Source organism: Corylus avellana, chromosome 2, assembly GCF_965113065.1.
Source record: "Corylus avellana chromosome 2, dhCorAvel1.hap1.2, whole genome shotgun sequence".
NCBI classification, from domain to species: Eukaryota; Viridiplantae; Streptophyta; class Magnoliopsida; order Fagales; family Betulaceae; genus Corylus; species Corylus avellana.
In genome coordinates, this window is record NC_142491.1 from 31,407,850 (window position 1) to 31,433,300 (window position 25,451).

Consider the following 25,451-nt stretch of genomic DNA (forward strand, 5'->3'; position numbering starts at 1 on the left):
AGTGTTACAACTACAGAAAATATGGACACTATGCCTCAAAATGTTTGTACAATACTGATGATCATGTCAACCTTGTTGAAGCATCAAACAATGAGAGTAAGAATTCTACTCTCTTATTGGCACAAAATGATTCCAGTGGTCAACATGATGTTTGGTACCTTGATTTTGGTGCAAGCAGTGTGGAAGAAAAGAAATTTTTGTTGAACTCAAAGGAAGAATTCCCAGAAACGTTAGCCCTGGAGATTCTTCAAAATTTGTAGTTGAAGAAAGAGGAAAAGTCCGAATCTTCCAGAAAAATGGCAAGTAAGAATTCATCTCTGATGTAAACTATGCCCCAAGTATGAAAATCAATATCCTAAGTATTGGCTAGCTTCTTGAGAAGGGATATATTATACACATGGAGAATAATTTCCTCTCTCTAAAAGATACAAGTGAAAGGCTCATTACGCGTGTTCAAATAACCAAGAACCGTATGTTCCCTTTGAACCTGAATACGAAGATTGAGAAATGCCTCACTAGACTCATTACAAATGAGTCATGGCAGTGGCATTTACGCTTTGACCATCTTCACTTTAATGGCTTGAAGCTATTATCTTCTGGTAGAATGGTACATGGTCTACAACAGATTGATTCAACAAACCATGTCTGGGAAGGATGTGTACTTGGTAAGCAGTCTCAACTCTCTTTTATAGCATGGAGGGTGAACGCACCACTACAATTGGTGCACACTGATATTTGTGGGCCATTGAAGCTCATATCATTTGGAGGTAACAAGTATTTCATTACCTTCATAGATGATTTCAGTAGAAAATCATGGGTTTATTTTCTCAAGGAGAAATCTCCAGCCTTAGTTGTTTTCAAAAACTTTAATGCGCTCACCGAGGCAGAGTGTAATAGCAAGCTTGTAGCCATTAGATCTGATCGAGGGGGTGAGTACACCTCAACTGCATTTCAATATTTTTGCAGAGAGAAAGGGATTAGACATCAACTCACTACTGCATATACCCCACAACAAAATGGGGTAGCAGAAAGGAAGAATTGCACTATCCTTGACCTGACGAAATCCATGCTAAAAGAGAAAGGATTGCCGAAGTAGTTGTGGGCGAAAGTTGTAGCATGCTCGGTGTATTTGCTATAGCATGCTCGGTGTATTTGCCGAACAAAGAGTGTAAAGAACTTGACACCTCAAGAAGCATGGAGTGGATACAAACCTAGTCTTGAACACTTCAAGAAGCATGTGAAACAGAAGACAATTGAGCTTGTGTATTGTAATACCAAGGAACAAGTGGCTGACATCTTCACTAAGCCACTGCCAATTGAACCCTTCAAAATGTTACGTGAGATGCTTGGCATGAAAGCATTTTGATTTGAGAGGGTGTGTTGGAAGTTTCAAATAAAAATGCAAGTTGGTGGATTTTACAAGAAAAGTCAAAGAAAGCATGCAAGTAGGTGGACGTGTTTTCTTCTAGCATTTACTATCTTCACTTTCAATGGCAGCCTTGTTTTTCACTTTAGTAGCTTTAGTTGATTTTCATTTTCATTTCTTTAAATGTAGTATTGACAATTGTGTACTTAGACTTGACTTTTGTGTTGAGAATTCCCTTTATGAGGGATGTATGCTATGTACATTTGATATGAGTTAGAACCAAGAAGAAAAACTAAGAAGTTCATCCTTTCTCTTCAATAATAAAGTATTGTGTTTCAAATATTTGGTTGATCTTGCTTTACTTCTTTCTTCTATTCTTTGAGAGTGTGAAAAGTATTTGTGTGAGAGGTGTAATATAGTTTTTAAACTTATCACCCATTTATTTTGGTATTAATTTGTAAACCCAATACCAACAGTTTTTGCCATTTTTAGACTTTTTGGATCCTTAAAAGCAATTTCATTTTTTTTACCAAACATATACTTTTTTCTTCAAATTGACTTTTTGAGTATGAAATACACACTCAAACAGGTCCTGAAAGCATGTTTGGGATTGTGTTTGAGAAATAGAGATTTTAAGTCACAAAGTGCTTTCTAACAAAAGCTTCATTTTTAAGCATTTGCCAAAAATGCATTGTGGCCATTTTTAGAATTAAAAAGTCAAAGAAGTACTTTTGAAATTTTTTACAAACATGCCAACTTTTGGTTTGACACAACTTTTTAAGTATTAAAAGTACTTTTTACTATTCATAACGCAATCTCAAATATGCTCTAAAAATAATAGGGTATTTACCTGCTCCACTCTTACCTTCACCCTTGATTGCCATGCTTTTGTCAATGTTACCATAATGGGGCTCCGGCTCTTCGAAGAAATTGGGGCTTTTGGTGATGTTGCCTTCAACAATAGTATAAGGCCGTGTCTCGCCCTCTATAAGCGATGTTCTGAACGCAACGGCCATGCCAGTGTTACCATAATGTTCGTACGAGGAAGAACATTGAAGAAGTTCGTTCATGATCTGAACGGACCATGTGTGCTTCGCTTTCATATTATGTATCTTTCTAATCTGGGTAGATCCTTATTAACATAATATACAAAGGAAGTACAGTAAGTGAGAAACAAATGAATGCACATTGTACACAAGTACTCGACTAGGGGTTGGTCAATTTTTTTTTTTTTTTAAAGAAAAAGGTATTTTTAATATTAATATAAAATATTTTCTATTAAATATAAAATGTTACAAGTATTGTCAATAATATTCTACGAACAATGTAAGCGTTTTAGCAGTATAATACTTAATTGGGTTTTAAAGATTGCAAATACCGAGGATTAAGGTTTTCTCCTCTCTAGCGTTTTCCTAAAAACCTAGAGGAGGAGGAGTCTTTTTCACATACGGTGGGATTGTGAAGTCAACATCGCGAGATTCAAAGCTATGTCACGTTATCTGGTAGGAAGCGTAGATGGGTGGTATGGATGAGGATCTTAGCAATCTTTGGGGAAAGTTCCCATGGTCGCAGGAGGAAAGTATTGGGGTGGAGATGCAGGAGGAAACCTTGGGGGATAATGCTAACAAAGAGAAATCATGCTTGGTAGGGAAACTCAATGCATATCATGTCATTTGAAAAGAAGCTTCAGATTTACGTTAATCCGGGGGTGGAAACCTATTAGGGCATTGTCATTTAAGGTGTTCGCTGAAAACTTGTTCCTATTGGATTTTGAACATTTGCGAGACAAAACACGAGTACGTGAAGGGTGGCCATGGGTTTTGAAGAGAGTCTCTTTTCGGTGGAAGAGTTTAATGCTCTTACCCCACCATGTCAAATGGATTTTGAATTAGCCGCTTTCTAGGTTAGGATATATAACATGCCACTGGCATATATGGGACGAGAAATGGGGTATAAATTGGGAGCCATAGTGGGGATGGTGTAAGAAGTTGACACAGACGAAGAGGGTGTGGGATGGGGGAATTCCTAATAGTCAAGATAAAAGTTAGTGTGTCGAAACCTCTTGCCAGGGGACGACTGATAAAATTGAAGGACCGATCGATATGGATTGCGTTTCACTACGAGAAGATACCAAAGTTCTGTTTTTGGTGTGGAGTTATCTGTCATGGAAGGTGGGGTTGTTTGAAAAGTGGACCACATCAGTTACAGGGGGATGATAACGACACCAAGTTTGGGCCTTGGCTGAGAGCAACCTCACCAAAACGATGGTGGGAAAAGGGATGACCCCTGGTCAGGGAAGCGGCGCAACCGGACCGGTGAAGACAAAAAATCGAGGGAAGATTCTCTTAGTGAAAATGATAGGTTTTCCATGAGTTGTGCACATACACGTGAAGAAAATCTCCATGCATCGCATAACTTCCTTATGTAGGGGGGAATTCGCACCTGACAAGTTCTACTAAAAAGATTATTACTCGATTTTCAGACATTGGATTGGAACGAGCTTGATGGCGTTGGAAAGTTAATTCAAAGATCTACAAAGTCATGTTTCATAAGATTTGACTGATTCCAATGTTTACTAGGTCAAAACGAGCTGTAAACGGAAGATTGAAAAGGAGCTCCCTAGCAATCCTGTCCGAACATCTATGTCCGGACATGGCTTTTGGATGTTTGGACATACTTGTCCAAACATGGCCTCTGGCTGTCCAAACGGGCCTCGTAGAATTACAAATCAAACTTTAGTTCATCTTACTTTTAGGTTTAGGGTTTAGGGGCCTATAATACATGTTTTATAGACCCTAGAACATATCTTTTGATTATATCTAAGTTTTTATCAATAAGAAGTCTCAGAGTTGAGTTTTTTCATTATTTTTCTTCAAACCCTAGATAGGCTCTAGCATTTTAAGAAGATTTCTTAGATCCTTGATAGACTCAAGATCTAGAAATATTTATCTATTCTTCTTGCTGTTATTCTTTCCATCTCACGATATTTATCTGGTGGCTGATGACGTAAATCATGGAGATCGTCTAAGCCCTGAGAAGATTCATGATTTTGAGAGCTATGGAAAGAGAGATCCTCAAGGAGCAGATATGGATGTAATTCCGCCCAAGTAGGATGTTGTTCCTCCTGTGGGGTCTTCGAAAATCATGGAGGATGATATATATGGGAATTCTTGTACCATCCAAGAAGGCATATTTAAGGGTTTTCTTGGTGAGTGTGGGAGGTGCCTTGTATGGGGACCACTTAAGATACACGTGGGACTTCAACCTGATGGGGAGGTGGATGTCGGTTTAGACGGATTGGGTGTGTGGTCCTAAAATAGCTGACATCACAACTTTATTAGAAAAACAGTCGCACATAGAAAACGTAGATAGCCCTAGGGGACAATTTTTGAGCTGGAAGAAATGAACTTGGGGAGGAACAGGGGAGTGTTTTATGGAGGCTCAGGCGAGTGTAAGACAGAGGAGATGGTAGGCTCAAAAAGGCAGTCCAAGCTGCGGAAAAAGGGAAAAGGACAGTAGCAGGAGCTTAGATATGCTTGAATGGTATGGCAGCCCACAATCCCGCCAATCACCATGAGCATTCTGAATTGGAACTTCTGGGGGCTTGGGAACCACTGGACAGTTCATGATCTTTGCCAGTTCGTAAAAGAAAAGATACCCAACATGATTTTCTTAATGGAAACCAACCTACCAACTCACCATTTTGACAGCATCTAGGTTAAAACTGGCTTTGGTAGTGTTTTTGTAGTAGACAATGTTGCACGTAGTTGTGGCCTAACATTGTTGTAAAATGGCAATATTATGGTTGAGATTCAAAACTACAACAGACGTCATATAAATGCAGTTGTGAGAACAGACATCAATGGTCAGTCTTGGAAGTTCACTTGTTTTTACGGGCACCCAGAGGTATAGAAACGCAATGAAGCTTGGAGTCTCCTTCGCCACCTTCGCTTATTTTCAGCAACAACTTGGTTGTGCGTGGGAGACTTCAATGAAATTTGGAGTGGTCTGAGAAATTTGGAAATGGATCAAAACCCAAGTGGCAGATGGAAGTGTTAAAACATACTCTGGTACTGCCAGCTGAATGACCTTGGTTTATGGCGACCAAAGCATACATGGTGCCACAAGAGGGATGGAGCCCAATTTGTAAAGGAAAGATTGAATAAAGTGTTGGGAATAGGATTACAAATCAAATATTTATGCAGTGGAAGGAATCGAATTCTCATGCCAAGAATCCATTATGAAGAACATGCAAAGAAAGGTTGCTATTTAAAATTAAATTTCAAGAACGAAGAACATTTACTTGGATATCAACGGCCACTCTTGGCTTTGGGCGAAAATCTTTTTGTTTTTCCAAGAACACATTCTTTCTTGTTCAAGATCACGAAGAACAATTTCTTCTTTTTCAAGAACACGAAGAACAAATTCTTCTTTCTTCAAGAACACAATAGGTCTAAAGGATGTAGAGACCTATATATCTTCTCACCAATTACTGATAATAACCAAGAGAGTGTGGGCTCTTACTTGACTCTTCAAATCTTAAATTTTTGTTCTTCGTGAGTTAACACAAAGAACTACTCATTCTTAGAGAGTTTTTGATAATTAACTATCAAGAGAACTTGATAAAATGCATTGAGTGATTTGAGAGCTCATGCTCTTCTATATTTATAAGCTTAACAGGGAAGCATAGATTTAGATTTAAGCAATGTGGGACTAGGATTTTCAAAACAATTCCAAGGGTAGCTAGAAGACTAGCATGGACGGCTCCATGTTGCCGTGAGCCTTAGCCTTGGCCGCATGGGCCAGGGAGGATTCTCCCTAAGCGTTCCGATCCTTGGGAACTGGGCCTAGGTTTTACCCCAGACCTTTCTTATTGTCTCCAATACATAGGCCCAGTGAATATTCCCTAGACTTATGTGTTCCACTTATCCTCACTGGGCCTCTAGGTTTTATCTCAAGCCTAATTACACCATATCTCTGTTGCCCATGTTTTAAATAAATAAAACACTTAGCCCAATAAATAAGAAAGCCTTATTATGGTTAAATAACATCAGCTTGGTGAGGACCTAAAGGAAAAAATATTATTGGCTTAAATATGTTAATAATCATGTCTTCCCGACATTCATTACGCAATAAGATTTTAATCATAATTAATTCCACTAAATAATTATGACTCTATTCCAATAAATATTTTTTATTAAACAATTAATCTCTTTGACTTTACTTAATGTTGACTTGTGATTCCTACATGAAATATTCCGTAGCAGAATTAAGGCTAAGTATATTGCCACTTAATTCTCTACCTTTTTATCCTTGACTCATTAATTTTACGTTATTTTCATATATGTGAAAAACACATGTATATATATTGGTATGCGAACCAAAATACTTCGGCTGAAGACTTTGAGAATAATATCCATAAAATCTAAAACAAGAGGAAGCTTCTTATCTCTTTGTTCACCGACAAAGGATTTTGGATTCCGTCTGGGAAAATGCTTTCCCACAATGTTCTATGTGATTACCAAATGCACTAAGGTTAAGTTCGACCGATGATATGTCTCACCTAGTGATACATCAAAGTAATCTACATAAAACATCTGAGTCCACAATTCCCTAAAAATTTAGAATTAAAGTCTACGTAGTCTTTTGAGGAGTTATTGTTTTTCCTTATTATACAGCATCTTTATGAAAAGACAACTCCTCGGTCTGTTTAGTTCTTTAGGATCTCAGCACACTACATATCAACCCCAAAGTCACCGTTTCACTAGATCAAGCTAGATAGCCAAGATTCAACTTGTAATAGTCTTACTCAAAATAGAATGCCCAGTTCCATTTGCTGACTACGAACTTTATACATTTAAGGATACAAGGATTATGGACTAAGATCTAGTGTGATTATCAAACCCATAACCATATTCAATGTAATCCTAGGACCTTTCACATGCATAACAAATATGATGAACTTGGTAATAAGCATGTAAAAGGCATTTTATATGATATATGCTCAAATCATTTAAGAAGGGAGATGACTTGAAGTGAAGACAACAGACTAAGGAACATTGGCTGCAATTGGGGGATGAAAAAAAAAATTCATGCCTTATTAACCAGAGGATTCGTGCAAATCGGATCACAAGCATCTTAGATGAGGATGGGGTCTTATGCACTACAAATGAGGGGATAGAAGGGTCCTTTATAAATTATTTTCAAAAGTTGTTTACTTCTACATCCCTACTAGGGATAGATGAATGCATTACGACTTTACCTAGGAAAGTTTCCAATGAGATGAATGAGCTTTTGATCCAAGAGCTTTCTTTGGAGGAAGTGAGTACCGCTCTTACTCAAATGGCGCCACTCAAATCCTCAAGGCTTGACGGGTTCCCAGCTTGCTTCTACCAGGAGAACTAGGAACTGTTGGGTAAGGAGGTATGTGCCACAGCTCTTAATTTCTTTATGTCGGGGTGGTTTAATTTTACTCATATTGCTATAATTCCAAAAACTACAAATCCCACGAGGGTTACGAAATTTTGGCTGATTAGCCTCTGTAATGTGCTTTATAAAATCTTGTCTAAGGTGTTAACCAATTTTGATGTAGACCAGATGGCTGGGGGATATTTAAGGAAGACACAAATAGATGATGGCGTGAAGACACCCCAAAAGATGGTGACGAGGTCCCAAACTTGCGCAGCAGCAGGGTCCTCTGGAATTGCGATCGAGCACCCAAGTCCTGATATTAAGACTATAGTTCCTGGAACTGCGACCGATCACCTTCTGTGATCGGGATTGATCGCATGAGAGCGCACCTTTCTCTGGTAGTGCGATCGATTGTACCTTTAGTTGGGATCGAGTGCATTTGGGCATATCTGTTCCGCAGATGGACATCAGAGATACTTATCTTAGTTTTAATCTTTTGTTTTAAACTAGGTTTCGTTGTTATTTGTTATTTTATCTTATCTTTCAATTTTTCAGTTCAGATTTGGATTATTATTGAGTTTGTTTAATAAGAATTACTCAGAGTTGAGTTTCTTCTTTGTTTTCCTTAAACTCCTTAGATAGAATCTATTGTTTTTAAGAAGATTTCTTAGATCCTTTGATAGAATCAAGACCTAGAAATACCTATCCGCTGCTTAATGTTGTTATTCACTGCAACCCACTAAGTCACGCTGCATTAGTTGGTATCAGAGCTCCAGTTTTCTTTCCATGAATGGGGAGGAGCGACCATCTGGCAGACATGAACAAGGTGCACGTGCACACCGAAGCAGCACTAAGGAGCAATCGGCGATTCGTTTGTGGCACATGGAGGAGAGATTTGGTGGTCTAACCGTACGGAAGGAGGGGCATGCATGCACCCAACACGGGGTCCTTACCTATCACTTGGTCGACATGGATGGTCCGAGCGTTAGTCGTCGTCAACCAAAACCGAGATAAGCGGGGGCAGAAGACAAATTTATTGTCGAGGGTGAACTTGTCAATCCTTATGCGGGGTGCGGAGTGTGGAAAGAATTTCCAATGGCACAAGCCCATGCTATATCATGGGATGGAGATGTCAAGCTCGACACCCAAAAAGAAAAAGTAGAAAATTCCTACAAAAAAAAGTTGTCTTGGGAGATGGCGGAGGTCAATCATCAATCAGTGTCCCGATACATTGGAGGTATGTATTGACAATTTTAGACTACATGCACCATGGTAGGCAAGGTGGCCAAGCTTGTCATCAATCCAAGGAGTGGTAGGAATGTAGTCTTGGAGGAAGCGGTTCGGAAGCTAGGGCTTGAGACCAAGAGACATCCTACTCCCTATCGGTTGGAATGGCTCACAAAAGGAAACGAGGTAACGGTTTCTAAACGTTGTCTAGTGTCTTTTTCTATTGGAGCTAAATATGTGGATCATGTGTGGTGTGATGTGGTCGACATGGATACATGTCACCTATTGTTGGGAAAGCCATGGAAATATGATAGACCTGCTATCCATGATAAAACAAAGAACGGGTACATCTTCATGTTTGGTAAAACCAAATTGACGTTGCTACATAGCCCATGGGCGAAGCCAAAACCTTCATAAGGAGATGGTCAATACTTTGTAGCCAAGCAAGAGTTGACGGACAAGGAAAACGGCATCAAGGGAGAGGTACCGAGGCTGATAAAGGAGCGGTTGGGGAGATTTAAGGGGCGGGCCAAAATCTCTTGGCTAAGAGGGAATTCATTAAGGAGATGTGTGATTCTAATCAAGTATATGTCCTAGTTGGGAAGGAGTGCACTCCCAAGGAGGAGGGGATCCTGGAAGCATCAAGGGATTGGTGGAGGAGTTTTCAGATGTGTTCCCGGAAGAATTACCCGAAGAGGTACCGCCTCTTCGCGACATTCAACACCAAATTGACTTGGTGCCCGGTTCTAATCTCCCCAACCAACCACACTACCGCATGAGTCCCAAGGAGTCCCAAGGAGCATGAAGAGCTACGCCGACAAGTAGAAGGATTGCTAACCAAGGGACATATTCGGGAAAGCTTGAGCCCATGTGCAGTTCCAGCTTTGCTTACACCTAAGAAAGATGGATCATGAAGAATGTGTGTCGATAGCCGCACCATCAATAAGATCACAGTAAGATGCAGATTTTCTATTCCTCGATTGGATGACTTACTAGATCAATTGAGTGGGGCAACGATATTTACAAAGTTGTACTTGAAAAGTGGGTACCATCAAATTTGGGTACGGGTTGTCAACGAATGGAAGACCGCGTTCAAGACACGTGAAGGACTCTACGAATGGTTTGTGATGCCGTTTGGCTTATCTAATGCCCCTAGTACTTTCATGAGGGTTATGAATCAGGCATTCCACCCATTCATTGGAAAGTTTATAGTCGTCTACTTCGACGATATCCTCATATATAGCTCTACCACTGAGGCGCACATTCAACATGTACGGGAGGTACTAAGTGTCTTGCGCAAAGAGAAATTTTACGCAGCCCTGGCAAAATGCAATTTCATGACGGAATCAGTTCTTTTCCTTGGATATGTGGTGCCTAAAGAGGGGTTGGCAGTGGATGAGTCAAAAATAGCAGCGGTTCGGGATTGGCCTATTCCCACTACACTACATGAGGTACACAGTTTTCATGGGTTAGTATCTTTTTATCGACGCTTTATTCACAACTTTAGCACCATATTAGCATCGATTACGGAGTGTATGAAGGTGAGTAAATTCTCATGGAGTGAAGCAGCCACTACCACCTTCGAGTTAATCAAGGTCAAATTGACCACCGCTCCATTACTAGTCCTTCCAGATTTCAACCTACCTTTCGAGTTGCATTGTGATGCATCAAAAGTAGGCATTAGAGCGGTACTCAGCCAAAAAGGCAAACCAGTGGCCTATTTCAGTGAGAAATTGAAGTGCACCCAACTCAATTATAGCACTTATGATATTGAGTTCTACGCATTAGTACAAGTACTGAAACATTGGAGCTCATACCTCGCCTACAACGACTTCATTTTGTACTCAGACCATGAAGCACTTAAATACCTTAACAGTCAAGATAAATTGTCATCTCAGCATGCTAAATGGGCCGCTTTTGTCCAACAATTCAATTTCACCATCGAGCACAAGTCAGGAGCATTGAACAAAGTGGCAGATGCCCTCAGTCGAAAATCATCACTATTAGTCACCATGAAATCAGAGGTACTAGGTTTTGAATTATTAAAAGATTCTTTGTCTAGTGACCCATTTTTTGGTCCTATTATTGAGGAGGTGTCATCGGGCGAGTGAAGAGACTTCAATTTATATAATGGGTTCCTATTCAAAGGTACTCAATTATGCATTCCCAAAGGTAGTCTAAGGTTAAAAATCATCCATGAGCGGCATAATGAAGATCACATGGGAAGGGATAAAACACTACAACTGGTGGCGGACCAGTTCTATTGGCCGAGTATGCGGAAAGAGGTAGACAAACTTGTGAAGAGCTGCAGAATATGTCAAGTGTCCAAGGGGTCGGCTACTAATGCCGGGTTATATATGCCCCTTCCTATTTCGGATGGGCCATGGACCAACGTGAGCATGGACTTCGTGCTAGGCTTACCGAAAACTCAAAAAGGTAATGATTCCATCTTTGTAGTTGTTGATAGATTCTCAAAAATGGTGCATTTCATTGGGTGCAAAAAGACCGCCGACGCGGTGAATGTCGCACAATTATATTTCAAAGAGGTCTACCATCTCCACGGCCTACCATTGTCTATCGCATCCGACCTCGACACAAGGTTTCTTAGCCACTTTTGGCGATGTTTATGGAGGTTATCACATACAAAGCTCGATTTCAGCAGTGCATATCATCCACAGACGGACGGGCAAACCGAGGTCGTCACCGATCATTGGGAGCCTTACTTCAAAGTTTGGTGGGGGAGCATATCAAGTCATGGGATCAGAAATTGTTCCAAGCCAAGTTCACCTACAAACGTTCCACTAACTGGAGCACCGGCCTTAGTCAATTTACCATCATTTATGGGAGTAATCCTCGTGCCCCATTGGATTTGGTACCTCTTCCAGATTTGAAGCAAACACATGCAACAGCTGAAGATTTAATAGCTCAGATACAAGCCGGTCACAAGTTCACCATCTAGAATTTACTAAAATCTACCACAAAGTATAAAGAGGATGCGGATAAGAAGCGTCGTGCCGTAGAGTTCAAGGAGGGGGATTTTGTATGGGCTATGTTAACTAAAGATAGGTTTTCTGTTGGAGAATGTAACAAGTTGGCTGCCCGCAAGATTGGTCCAGTAGAGATTATAGAGAAGATCAACTCAAATGCCTACCGGTTAAAGCTACCTCGCTATATCAAGACGTCTGATGTTTTCAATGTCAAACACCTTGTTCCATTCATAGGTGATTCAACAGATGAGGATCCGAATTCGAGGTCAAATTATGTCCAACCTGGGGAGGATGATGTAGACCAGATGGCTGGGGGATATTTAAGGAAGACTCGAACAGATGATGGCATGAAGACACCCCAAAAGATGGTGACGAGGTCCTAGACTCGCACAGCAGCAGGGTGCTCTGGAATTGTGATCGATCGCACATTGGTTGCGATCGAGTGCCCAAGTCTTGATATTAAGATGATTGCTCCTGGAACTGCGACTGATCACCTCCTATGATCGGGATCGATCGCACAATCGAGGGCATCCTTCTTTGGTAGTGCGATCGATCGCACCTGTAGTTGCGATCGAGCGCATTCGGGCATATCTGTTCCGTAGATGGACATCAGAGACACTTATCTTAGCATTAATCTTTTGTTTTAAACTAGGCTTCGTTGTTAGTTGTTATTTTATCTTATCTTTCAGTTTTTCAGTTCAGATTTGGATTATTATTGAGTTTGTTTAATAAGAATTACTCAGAGTTGAGTTTCTTCTTTGTTTTCCTTAAACCTTAGATAGAATCTATTGTTTTTAAAAAGATTTCTTAGAGACTTTGATAGAATCAAGATATAGAAATACCTATCCGCTGCTTAATGTTGTTATTCACTGCAGCCCACTAAGTCACGCTGCATCATATTCCCTAAAAATTATTCTCCCTCATATCATCTCAAACACTCAGAGTGCCTTAATTCAGGGTTAGTTGATTTCGGATAATATTTTTGGCGGCTTATGAAACCTTACATTCCATAAATTCTCACATACGTAGCAAGGTGGGATCCATGGCTCTAAAGCTTGATATGTTAATGGCCACCCAGTGAGTAATACTAAACCCTAAAGGGGAACAAGAAAAGGAGATTCATTATCTCCTTATGGTTTTCTTCTTTGTGCGAACGTTTTGAGTTCCCAGCTCCAACTTGTTGAGCACTTAGGGCTGCTTGCAGGAGTTCCTACTTCCCCAGGAGGACTAAGACTAAGCAACTTATTTTTTGCTGACGATAGTTTATTGTTTTGTAAGGCAACTCTGAATGATTGGAAATGTTAGTTAGAGATTTTAGAGGAGTGTGAAAAGGTCTTGGGGAAAAGGCTGAATAAGGAAAAGACTTCGTTATTTTTTAGCAAGAATACTAGCCAGGAGGTCTATGAACAAATTCTTCAGTTGGTAGAGGTCACAACCATTCAATGCTATGACAAATACCTGGGTTTACCCGCTCTTGTGGGCAAATCTCGTGTTCTAGAATTCCAGAACATTATAGATAGAGTCCAGAATAGGAATAAGGATTGGAAGACAAAGTTCTTGTCTCAAACAGGAAAAGAAATCATGTTGAAAGTTGTGATCCAAGCTATACCAACTTACAGTATGGGTGTCTTCTTATTGGCCAAAGAACTATGCAAGGAGCTAAACTCGATCGATAATACAAAAATTCTGGTGGGACAATTAGGAGAATAACAAAAAGATCCACTTGGGAAAAAATGGGGTTTGCAAAGTTCCAAGGAGGAAAGGGATTTAGAGACCTTACTTGCTTCAATAAAGCACTTTTGGCCAACTAGTGTTGGAGGTTGGTTCAATTTTTAGAAAGTTTGGCTGGAAGAATTCTAAAGGCAAAGTATTACCCTAGGCGGTCGTTTTTGGGGCTAAACGTGATAGTAGACCTTGTTGTTACCGTGCACAACAATGATGAATAATATGGAATCAAAAAGGAGAGATATCAAGAGAGAGAGAGTTGAGACACAGATTTACGTTGTTTAGGAATTTGCCTACGTCCACAGGCGAGAGCGGCTATATTTTACTATTCAATAATTTAGGGTGACAACATAACTTATTTATAGGAAAGCCCTAAGTGTAAGTATTTTGGAAAATCCCAAAATACCCCCCACAACTTATTTGTCCCCAAGCCTGCATAAACTAATTACACCCAATGGAACAGTAGTAGAATATAAGCCACTTGTTCCACAATCTCCACCTTGGCGAGTATTCACCTCTTTGAAGATAATCAAGTATTGCGCTTCCACCTAGAACTGATAAGTTTGGGTATGCCACCTCCTCTCCTCTCCTTTCTAGCACCTGAAGACATTTGTCAAGTCCAAGCAATGCTTGAACTTGTCTGTGGTAACAGGCTTCGTCAACATGTCAACTGCATTTTCAGAAGTGTGAATCTTTTCAAGTAACAATTCACCTGTAGCAACCAATTCCCTGATCTTGTGAAACCACACATCAATGTGTTTGGTTTTCACATAATACAACTAGTTCTTTGCCAAGTAAATGGCACTCTAATTGTCACAATACAACGAAACTCCACCTTGCTAAATACCTAGCTCCCTAAGTAACCCTATGAGCTACAAAGCTTCCTTTGTAGCCTCAGCCACCGCCATGTACTCTGCCTCAGTCGTGGACATCGTAATCATGGACTGGATCATAGACCTCCAACATATGGGTCCTCCTGCAAGAGTGAACACATAACATGTGGTCGACCTCCTATCATCCAAATCCCCTGCATAATCCGCATCTACATACCTGACGACTGAAAAATCACTTTTCTGTCTGACAAAAGTGATGCCATACTCTGTAGTACCTTCCAAGTATATGAAAATCCATTTGACTGCATCCCAGTGCTGTCTCCCTGGATTCGCCATGTACTTGCTCATCACACTAATTGCATATGCCAAATCTGGCCTGGTACATACCATAGCATACATTAGACACCCCACTACACTAGCATATGGGACCTTAGACAGGTCTTCAGTTTCTTCAACTGTCTTTGAACACTGTGAGGTAGACAAACGGAAATGATTCGCCAAAAGTGTACTCACCGGTTTTGCATTCTCCATGCTAAACCTCTCCAACACCTTCTTCACATAGCCAGCTTGAGTTAGCCACAATTTCTTGCCATCCCTGTCCCTGCGAATCTCCATCCCAAGAACATTCTTGGCTTTACCCAAATCCTTCATGTCAAATTCTCTACTAAAAAAAACCTTTAGTTTGTTGACCTCTACTATACTTTTAGCTACAATAAGCATATCATCCACATACAGTAAAAGAAAAATAAATGAGCCATCATCAAGGCTCCTCACACACACACAACTATCATATTCACATCTCTTGTAGCCAATTCTGATCATGTAGGAGTCAAACCACTTATACCACTGCCTTGGAGACTGCTTCAACCCATAAAGTGATTTCTTCAATTTATAGACAAAGTGCTCCTGTCCAGGTTGACTAAACCCTTATGGCTGCTCCATGTAAATCTGCTCCTCCAAATCACCATGGAAAAAAGCTATTTTCACATCCATTTGCTCCAATTCCATTTATATTGAGCTACCAACACCAATGCCGCTCTGATGGAAGTATGTCTTACCAAATAGGGAAAATATTTTGTTCGTAATCAACCAATTTCTGCTGTGAATAACCCTTTACTACTAGGTGAGCCTTGAACTTTTCTCCCTCTTTTTCTTATACTGCTTCCTTTTTCCTGAACACCCATTTGCACGCTATCTCCCTCTTCCTCTTTAGAAGCTCCACCAAATCCCACGTTTGGTTTTTACGCTAAGACTTCATCTCTTCCGCCATAGCACCCACCCATCTACTTTTCTCTTGGCTATTGGTAGCCTCTTGAAAAGTAGTAGGATCTCTGTTGTTGATGTCAAGAGCATAAGAAGCCATATCTTCATAACCATACCTAGTTAGTAGCCTGATAGTGCGTCTAGGCTTGTTAGTGGCTATAGTATGATGCTCTTTAACCCCTGAAGTAGAAGTCTCTGTACCCTGAGAAGTGTTCTCCTGCATAGGAATCTCTAACTCCACTTGCACCACCTGCTTATCACTGCTACTGCTTTCTGGCACTTGCTGCTCTTTACCCTGAGTACTCTTCAACATGAAATTTTCATTAAATACCACATCTTTATTGATCACCACCTTATTTGTCTTCAAATCCCAAAACTTGTAACCCTTAACCCCTTTTCCGTATCCGAGAAAGACACATTGTCTAGACTTTGGATCAAGCCTCGATCGTTCTTCACTAGGTATGTTCACATAGGCTGGACAACCAAATACTCTCAAACCAGAGTAATCTACCTCATTATCTATCCACACCTCCTCTGCAACTTTCCTATCTAGTGCTACCCTTGGTGACCTGTTGATCAAGTAGCATGCCATACTCACAGCATCTGCCTAGAAAATCTTTGCAAGTCCAGCATTCAACCTGAGACATCAAGCTCTTTCTGCAATAGACCTATTCATCCTTTCCGCCACACCATTTTGCTGTGGTGTCTTGCGTACTGTGAAATGTCTCTTTATACCATTCTGCTCACAGAAATCTTTGAACATGTCATTTGTGTACTCAGTTCCATTATCTGTCCTGAGGCACTTAACCTTCTTCCCAGTCTGGTTCTCCACTTCAAATTTCCACAACTTGAACTTGGCAAACGTCTCTCATTTGTGCCGCATGAAGTACACCCAAATCTTTTTGGAGAAATAATCAATAAAGATCATGAAATACATATGTCCTCCCTGTGATGTTGTCCTCACTGGTCCCCAAACATCAGAATGAACATAATCCAGAATACTCTCTGTCTTGTGTGTGGCTATCTTGAGTTGTACCCTATTCTGCTTTCCCATAACACAGAACTTACAGAAATCAAGCTTGCACATTTTAACACTCTTCAACAGATTTCTCTTATGAAGCTCCAACATGCCCCGCTCACTCATATGACCCAACTGCATATGCAACAAAATAGTACAATCGAACTCACACTCCACAGAGGCGATTCCACCTACAACTATACTTTTCAACAGTTTATAGATATTCTTTATACTTTTCTGCCATCTCATCACTACCATTACACCCTTAGTCACCTTCATTACTCCACCTTCAGACTTATAACCATAACCGTTTGAGTCTAAGGAACCCAATGAAATCAGATTCTTTTCTACATTTGGTACATGTCTAACATCACATTACGTTCTAACCACACCATCAAACATTTTATTTCTGATATTACCCATGGTAGTAATTTTGCAATGTGCACCATTACCCATAGTAACTATACCAGAATTAACTAACATGTAGGTGTCAAACCAATCTCTGTTGGATGTCACGTGAAACGAACATGCTGAGTCCAGAATCCAAGAATCCATAGGATGCTCTGAATTTGATACAACAGAAAGCATATCACCATCAGCATCGTCTAAATTGTCTTCCACTACATTCATAGATTTTGAGGAACCTTCATTCTCGTCGTCCTTGTTCTTTTTCTGGTTTGGACAGTCTCGCTTTATGTGCCCTTTCTTTCCGCACTTATAGCAATTGATGTCCTTCCTCTTCCTAGACTTTGACTGAGAATTCTTGCCATTCGAGCCATCCTTGTTACTGCTTCTTCCACACTCATAGTTACCCTTAACAACTAACCCTTCTCCTTGAGAATTTTCATCAATATTTTTCTTCCTTTGATGAAAAGCCAACAGGGCTCCTATAATGTCCTCTAACTCCAAGGTCTCCTTTCCCCATGTTAGAGTTGTAACCAAATTCTCATACATAGGAGAAGTTGAGAGTGAATTCAATGGCATCAACGCCTTGTCTTCGTCTTCGAACTTCACATCAACCCCTTTCAAATCGCTGATTACCTAATTGAACACGTTGATGTGTTGGCTCAAATCCGAGCCCTCCACCATCTTCAAGCCGTACAACCACTTCTTTAGATAGAGGTTGTTCATCAACAACTTTGAAATGTACCGACTTTCTAATTTCAACCAAACTGCCATCGGAGATTCTTCGTCCATGACATAATACATCACGTCATCTCCCACACAAAGCTGAATAGTAGCCACCACTTTCGCCTCAAGTTCCTTCCAATCTATGTCCGCCATCCCCTTTGGTTTTGTCCCATATAACGCCTTCACCATCTCTTGTTGCACCAACAAATCCTTGACACGTCTCTGTCATAACCCGAAATTACCAATTCCGTCGAACTTTTTCACGTCGAATTTCGTAGAAAATCTGCCAATCCCATCCATCGTAGAACTAGGCTCTGATACCAATTGTTGTTATCGTGCACAACAATGAGAATGATCAAGATAGAGTTGAGATACAGATTTACGTGGTTTAGCAATTTGCCTATGTCCACAGGAGAGAGCGGCTATATTTTACTATTCAATGATTTAGGGTTACAACATAACATATTTATAGGAAAACCTTAATTGTAAGTATTTTAGAAAACCCCAAAATACCCCCCACATCTTATTTGTCCCCAAGCCCGCATAAACTAATTACACCTAATGGGCCAGTAGTAGAATAAGAGCCACTTGTTCCAACACACCTTCATTTGCATCGCATAGCATTTTGTCGGCAAGGGACTTGCTTCATGAGGGCCTTGTTTGGCGCATTGGGGATGGTAAATCTGCCCATATATGGGAGGACAAATGGCTACCCAGTCCTACGACTTATACTATCCAATCACCTATCACAATGCTAGCCGAAGACGCTACAGTAAGGGAACGCATTGACCCCGACACAGTAGGGTGGAATATTTCCCTAATTCAAGAGATTTTTTGGCAAAATGAAGCTGATATGATTTTTCAATTACCTTTGAGCATATACAGAAACTAATCTGGAAAGCTACATGTTCAGGTGAATTTCCTGTTAGAAGTGCTTATCACTTGGAAAAGAGAGAACTGCTTTGAAATATGGGGAAATATCACACTGCTCAGGGTATGCTACTCTACGGAAAGCTATTTGGAGCTTGCAAATCCCAAATTCAGCAAAAGTCTTTGTGTGGAGGGCATGCAACAATATCCTTCCCACAAAAGACAATATGCTAAAGCGTTGTGTAGTCAAGGAGGATCTCTGTATTTTCTGCAATAGGGGGCAAGAAATAGTTTGACACATCCTTTGGGAATGCCCATCTGCTGCAGATGTGTAAGGAGCTTGTGGTAGGAAAATTCAGAAAAGCCATGGCTAGAGTGCGTCGTTCTTGGATGTCTTGGAGAGAATGATCGAGCGTTGTGGAAAAGAGGATATGAACCTCTTTGCTTTGCTTACCAAGAGGATATGGGCCCGCCGAAACTTAACAGTAAACGGGGGAGAATTTTTTTCACCCAAATCGTGTTGTGCAGGAGGCGAGGGAACTATTACAAACAGTAATCCAGGCATTAGGGGTTATTGCAGATCATGAATCCACTAGTGTAGAGGTGCTTCCTAACAAATGGGCAAGCCCTCTATTCAGGAGATATAAGGTCAACTGGGACGTAGCCCTGGATTCTCATAATAAGCGCATGGGGATTGGCGTTATTGTCAGGGACTACAAGGGGAGAGCGACTGTAGCACAGAGCAAGACTTTTAATACCTTCTACGAACCGGTGGCAGCAGAAGCAACAGCGTGGCGGTGGAATTTAGCTGTGATTTGGGTTTGCAAGATATCATTTTGGAAGGGGATTCGTTGCTAGTTGTTCAGACGATGCAATGGTGGTGTTACGAAGGTTGTGGAGCTGGATGGTACTTCATGTTAAAAGGGAAAGAAATTATGCGGCTCATAGGCTTGCGATGGTGGCAATCGCTACTATTTCTGATAGGATTTGAATAGAGGAAATTCCACGGTGTATTTTGGATATTGTTACCTTAGAGCAATTTGCTTTTTCTGTTTAGAATCAAATGCTATAGACTATTATTCTAACATGGAATGAATAACATCTTTATTAAAGAAAAAACAATGTGAGCGTTTGAAAAAGAATCTAATTTTTTTTATATAATTTAATATTTCAATCAGAGTAATAGTTTCTATTTGTAGAACTTCTTTAATGCTTTTAATTTTGAAAATAAATCTATACCATTCATGTTAAAAATATGTACCATATTTTAGAAAATTAGAAGAATATACCTATATATATTCTATGCCCTTTTATTCCATGCCAAGTAATCTTTTGTAAAAAATAAAAAAATAATTAGGCCTTTCAGCTTAATTCCCTTAGCTTTCGTTTTTTAATTTATTTATTTTTTTTTTGGTAAGCAATAGAGGGCATTTTTTAGGGAGCCATTTTCATACTATGTTGTATTTAAAAAGAAGAAAAAAAAGGTCCGTTGGTTTTATAGTGATCACAAACCTAGTGGTGCAAGAACGACCAGCAGTGCCCTGTATAGACGCTTGACAAAGTCAAAGCAGGTGACGTAATTAGGTGGGAATAATTCAGCCCTCCGAAGTCCTGTACGAGATAGAATAACAAGTTTCAGAAACTCTTGATATATATATGGTGGCTCTAAAAAAGTCCTGTACGAGATAGAATAACAAGTTTCAGAAGCTCTTGGTATATATATGGTGGCTCTAAAAATTATTGTCGTTCAAATTCTTGTATGTTGATGGATCTCTTTTAACTGGAACTGTTTGAGCTCCATTCTCTCCCTTGATATTAACTGGTAATTAATTAACAAAAAATTATTTAGTTCCATCAAGAATATGACGAAGGATCCTAAAATGAATTGGAACGATGCATACACAATCCTCATCTCCTAGCATAAATCTGCCATGATGTGGTATGCCTTCCAAATAACAACTAAGGATAATTAATATTCCATGATAGCTAGATGCCTTCCGATTTTCTTACACCTTTTTCTATTGTTTTATTTTTATTTTTTTTCTAATAAGAGAGGTATAAATCGATTGTTGAATTTGTAAAACTCACATGTAGGTCCTACAAATTTAATAATAATTTTTTTTTTTTTTTTTAAAAAAAAGGTAACAACAAAGACATTAATAATAATGTCATACAAACACAAGAAGTCTAGAAAATGATATTAAATAATAAATAATGACAGACGACGTGCTCCTGGCGTCAATTATATGTGTGTGGTGGGACGCTGGGGTAAAACGTATTTTGTAAAAGAGTTTGCATGATTGCATCATTCTGTTACCTGTATGGATATATTGTAAGAAATAATTTTTCTTATCAAAAATAAAAATATAATTTTAAGTTAAAGTGCCTTTTGTATAAATGTTTTGCAATAAAGGCAAAAATCATAGTTTAAGTTATTTCAATATGTTCTTGAAATGTTAAAATGTTTTCTCTCTCAAAAAAAAAAAAGTGTTATTTCATTATACGGAAAATATGGTATTTATCTTTCTATAAAATTATTTTACTCTATGAATGGCGAGTAATATGTCATGAACATATGGATTGAATTTTTTTTTAAAACCTTAATGCACACATTATCTTTTTTTATTGAGAGGAACCTTAATGCACAAATGGCATCATAGATGGTTCCCACAATACTGTGGAACATAAAACTATGTAAGATAAAATAATATTGATTAACACATAATTTTGTTTTTTCCAAATATAAGTAAGATTTTATTGTGAAACCCTATTGTAATGCCCAAGAAAATTAGATGGAAGGACTATTCATTCTAAATTTGACAAAGTATGAAAAATGAATTTCTCTTTTATTAATATTTTCAAAACAATTTTCACCGATTTTTGTTTCTTATACATTGAATAGCCAAATTTGATTTTATGAGATTTTATTATAAAATGTACATTGATCAATCACTTGTTAATAAATTATCAGAAATCGTATTTTGTGCTAAAACTGGATTTTGATCTATTGGAAATTTAATTTTTTTGTATTTTTTATTGAGCCCGAACATGGGGTATTTTCTTATTTATATTGTGAACTTTAAAGTAAATTGTAAATACATTTTGTTAAATATTTTCAATGGAAATAAGTGTTAGGACACTTTAAAGTTAAGAAGAAAACATAATTTTAGTGTGGTGTCCGGACAAGCTAAGGTGTGTCTAGACACGAGAAGCAGTAGGCTCGTGTTCCCTTGGTGTCCAAACGGATTTGTAGACACGAGAACAAGTAGGTTTGTGTCCCCTTGGTATATATGTGTACAAGGTGCAGACGCATTCCCTATGTATCCGAACAGATTTGCGGACGTGTTCCTTGCGTGTTTAGACATGATGCAGATGCCTCTTCCGTGTCCGGACATGGTGCGAACACCTCTTCCATGTCTGGAAAACTCATTTACTTGTCCAGAAATGGGGGTATATAAATAGTTGAACCGCGATTTTCAACTTATTTTGTCCCCTCTTCTTCCATTTCCACAAAATTTATCTCTTCTCTTTCCTAGGGTTTATACCCAAACCTTAACAAATTTTTTGAGGACTTCTCCAAAGGCAAATCAAACCTCGGGAGTGCTTTTTGGCGTTAGATCATCGTTTCTATAAATTAGTTTGAGGTAAATCCATAAAGCCTAAGTTTTTCTTTGCTTGAGTTAAATTTTTGGGGGGTTGTGCTTAATCTTTTTGCAATTGGTGGTGTTCTAAGCTTGGTTTAAGCTCAGGGTTGAAGTTTCCTAGCTTGAAACCTTGAATCTCATCAAAGATCAAGGTAAGGTACAAAACCGTAGAAATTTCCTAAGTGTTGAAAGTTGGGATTTTGAATGTCTAACCCTAGAAATTCTCTATGGTTAGACATTCCAAATGGAAACCTTGGAATGCTTTGCGTTATCTTTTGGAGTGCGATACTTGTAGTGCTCAATTATCTTTGTATGTTTAAGTTATTTAAGTCTAGAATATAGCCTAAATACGTATTTAACATGTAAATACATAGGTATATTGCAAGTGAGTCAAGGTTCCTCAAGTGTACCAACATGGACATTGTAAGTATTTTTACTTACTGGGCAAAAAGATACGTTTTCAAAATGTGTTCAAAGCAAAATATAGTTATTTCACTTCGAGTCAACATTACTTGAAATTAAAATATGATTTATGATACTTTAATAATTTGATGATGTTTTATGAGATGATTTGATGAACGTTTATGAATGACTTCTATGAACTTTATATGTTGAGATTTATGATGATGAAATATGTTAGTTATGAATAACTTGATAATTTGCATGATTTATGGCACAAACACGTGATTTCATGATATGATATATGATTGGAACATGACCTTCATGATTTGATGACATGATCACAAGCATGAGCATGAACATGACATGAAGATGAGAATGATGAATGGCACTATTATGTTACTAGTACCAATGTAGAAGTATATGGCACTAAATGATGAAGAATGTCACTATACAATGAGGCATGAGCATGCATAGTATAATGTCTTATGATGACAATAATTTCATTTATGAGGGATTTAGCTAGGCGTATTAGTATGTGATATAGATCGGAGTGCTTAAGACTTCATGAGGAAGATTCGGGCAGATGTAAGTGTGAAGGAATCCCAGGGAGTCAAGACAAGATCGCAATGTCCGGACATGACATCCTTAGTGTCCGAACATGGTACTTAAATTGAAGTCCCTTGAAATCCTGTCCGGACATGGCTTCGGGCTGTCTGGACATGCTAGCGAAACTGAAGTCCTTGGAAATCCTATCCAGAGACGGCTTCTGGCCGTTCGGATGCCTCTATATTTCTATTTACGTATTTTTAATTATTCGGTGCTCGTCGAGATGGAGGTATGTTCCGTCCGGACGGCCCGCGTATAATTCCAAAACCGACTTAATCTCTTTTTACTACTAGGGTTAGGACTTTAGGGGCTATAAATACAAGCTTATAGCTTCTAGAAAGTAGCTTTTGAATATATTTTAGTTTTTATCGATAAGAAGCCTCAGAATTGAGTTTCTCCAATATTTCCTAAAAACCCTAGATAGATTCTAGTGTTTCGAGAAGATTTATTAGATTTTTGATAGACTCAAGGTCTAATTAATATTTATCCCTTCTTCTTGTTGTTTATCTTTGCATCGCACGATGTCACTTTGCATTAGTTGGTATCAAAGTCCAGGTTACTTTCCATGGCTCCAATAACAAGGGGAAGGGGCAACCGCTATGCAAACTTTGACGATGTGTAGGGGCGCGAGGAGGCAATTTGCAAAGAACAATCGACGGCTCCTTGGCAGCACATGGAGGAGCAATTGGAGGTCATGAGGGGCCAAATGGAGACCCTCACTAACCAATAACCAACATGGGTGGCCACAACAAACGTCATCATCAACCCCCACCTCAATTTGTGGAGGAGGAAGATGATTATAGCGATGGGAATGAATCCGGCAACCCTTTTGCGGAGCTCCGGGCGCAAGGACGTCATCCCCCTGCGTAGGCTCATGCCAATCATTGGAAGAATGGGTTCAAACTCAACATTCCAGAGTTTCAAGGGTGTTTACAACCCAAATAATTCCTAGATTAGGTGGCGGCTATTGGGGAGGTTCTTGACTTCAAGGGGGTGACTGAGGATACACGGGCCTCTTTGGTCACAACTAAATTCCGGGGAAGAGCTGCTGCGTGGTGGCAGCAATTTAAGCAATCTAAAGTGCAACAAGGCAAAGGAAATATCAACAGTTCGGAGAAACTGTTAAAACACATGAGAGCTGTTTTCTTGCCCCACAACTACACTCGAACCATGTATCAATGGCTGCAGAACCTTGACCCAAATTCTGCAACAAGCATGGGTGCTCATCATGATGGGAGGAATAACATGTATAGCTTCATGGTGGCTCCTACCAAGTCCGGGAGACGAACCAGCCCAATCTCTCTTGGCAAAGCGGGAGTTTATCATGGAGATGCTAGCCTAGAAGATTGTATTTTAGCTGTTGGGAAAGGAGAGCAGCACCACGAGGGAGGTGCCAGAGTTGGTTAGAGGGTTGTTGGAGGAGTTTTCCGATGTATTCCTGGCAAAATTACCTGAGGAGTTGCCACCTTTTCGAGACATTCAACACCAAATTGACTTCGTGCTCGGATCTAGTCTCCCCAATCGACCACACTACCATATGAGTCCCAATGAGCATGAAGAGTTGAGGCGACAAGTGGAGGGATTGTTGGCAAGGGTCATATTCAAGAGAGCTTGAGCCAATGTGCGTTACCAGCTTTGCTCACTCCCAAGGAAGATGGTACGTGGAGGATGTGTGTAGATAGCTGAGCTATCAACAAGATCATGGCGAGGTATCGATTTCCTATTCCTCGGTTAGATGATTTATTGGATCAGTTGAGTGGGGCGACGATATTCACAAAATTTGACTTGAAGAGTGGGTACCATCAAATTCGGGTTTGGCCAAGTGACGAGTGGAAGACCGTGTTCAAGACATGTGAGGGGTTATATGAGTGGTTGGTAATGCCATTCAGGTTGTCTAATGCTCCTAGTGCATTCATGCGGATGACGAATGAGGCGTTTCGCCCTTTCATTGGGAAGTTTGTTGTGGTC

At 39.6% G+C, this 25,451-nt stretch overlaps 1 protein-coding gene across 1 annotated transcript in view; it reads right to left on the minus strand.

Moving 5' to 3' along the window:
• The window catches only part of LOC148587621 (uncharacterized), a 45,716-nt gene that overhangs the window by 12,193 nt on the left and 8,072 nt on the right, over window positions 1-25,451 (minus strand). Inside the window, exons 5-6 of the mRNA XM_088512726.1 lie at window positions 20,344-20,442; window positions 2,232-2,498 (exon numbers count right to left, since the gene is read on the minus strand). Coding sequence (XP_088368852.1) covers window positions 2,232-2,498; window positions 20,344-20,442 — 366 coding nt within the window. The remainder of the gene's footprint in view (window positions 1-2,231; window positions 2,499-20,343; window positions 20,443-25,451) is intronic.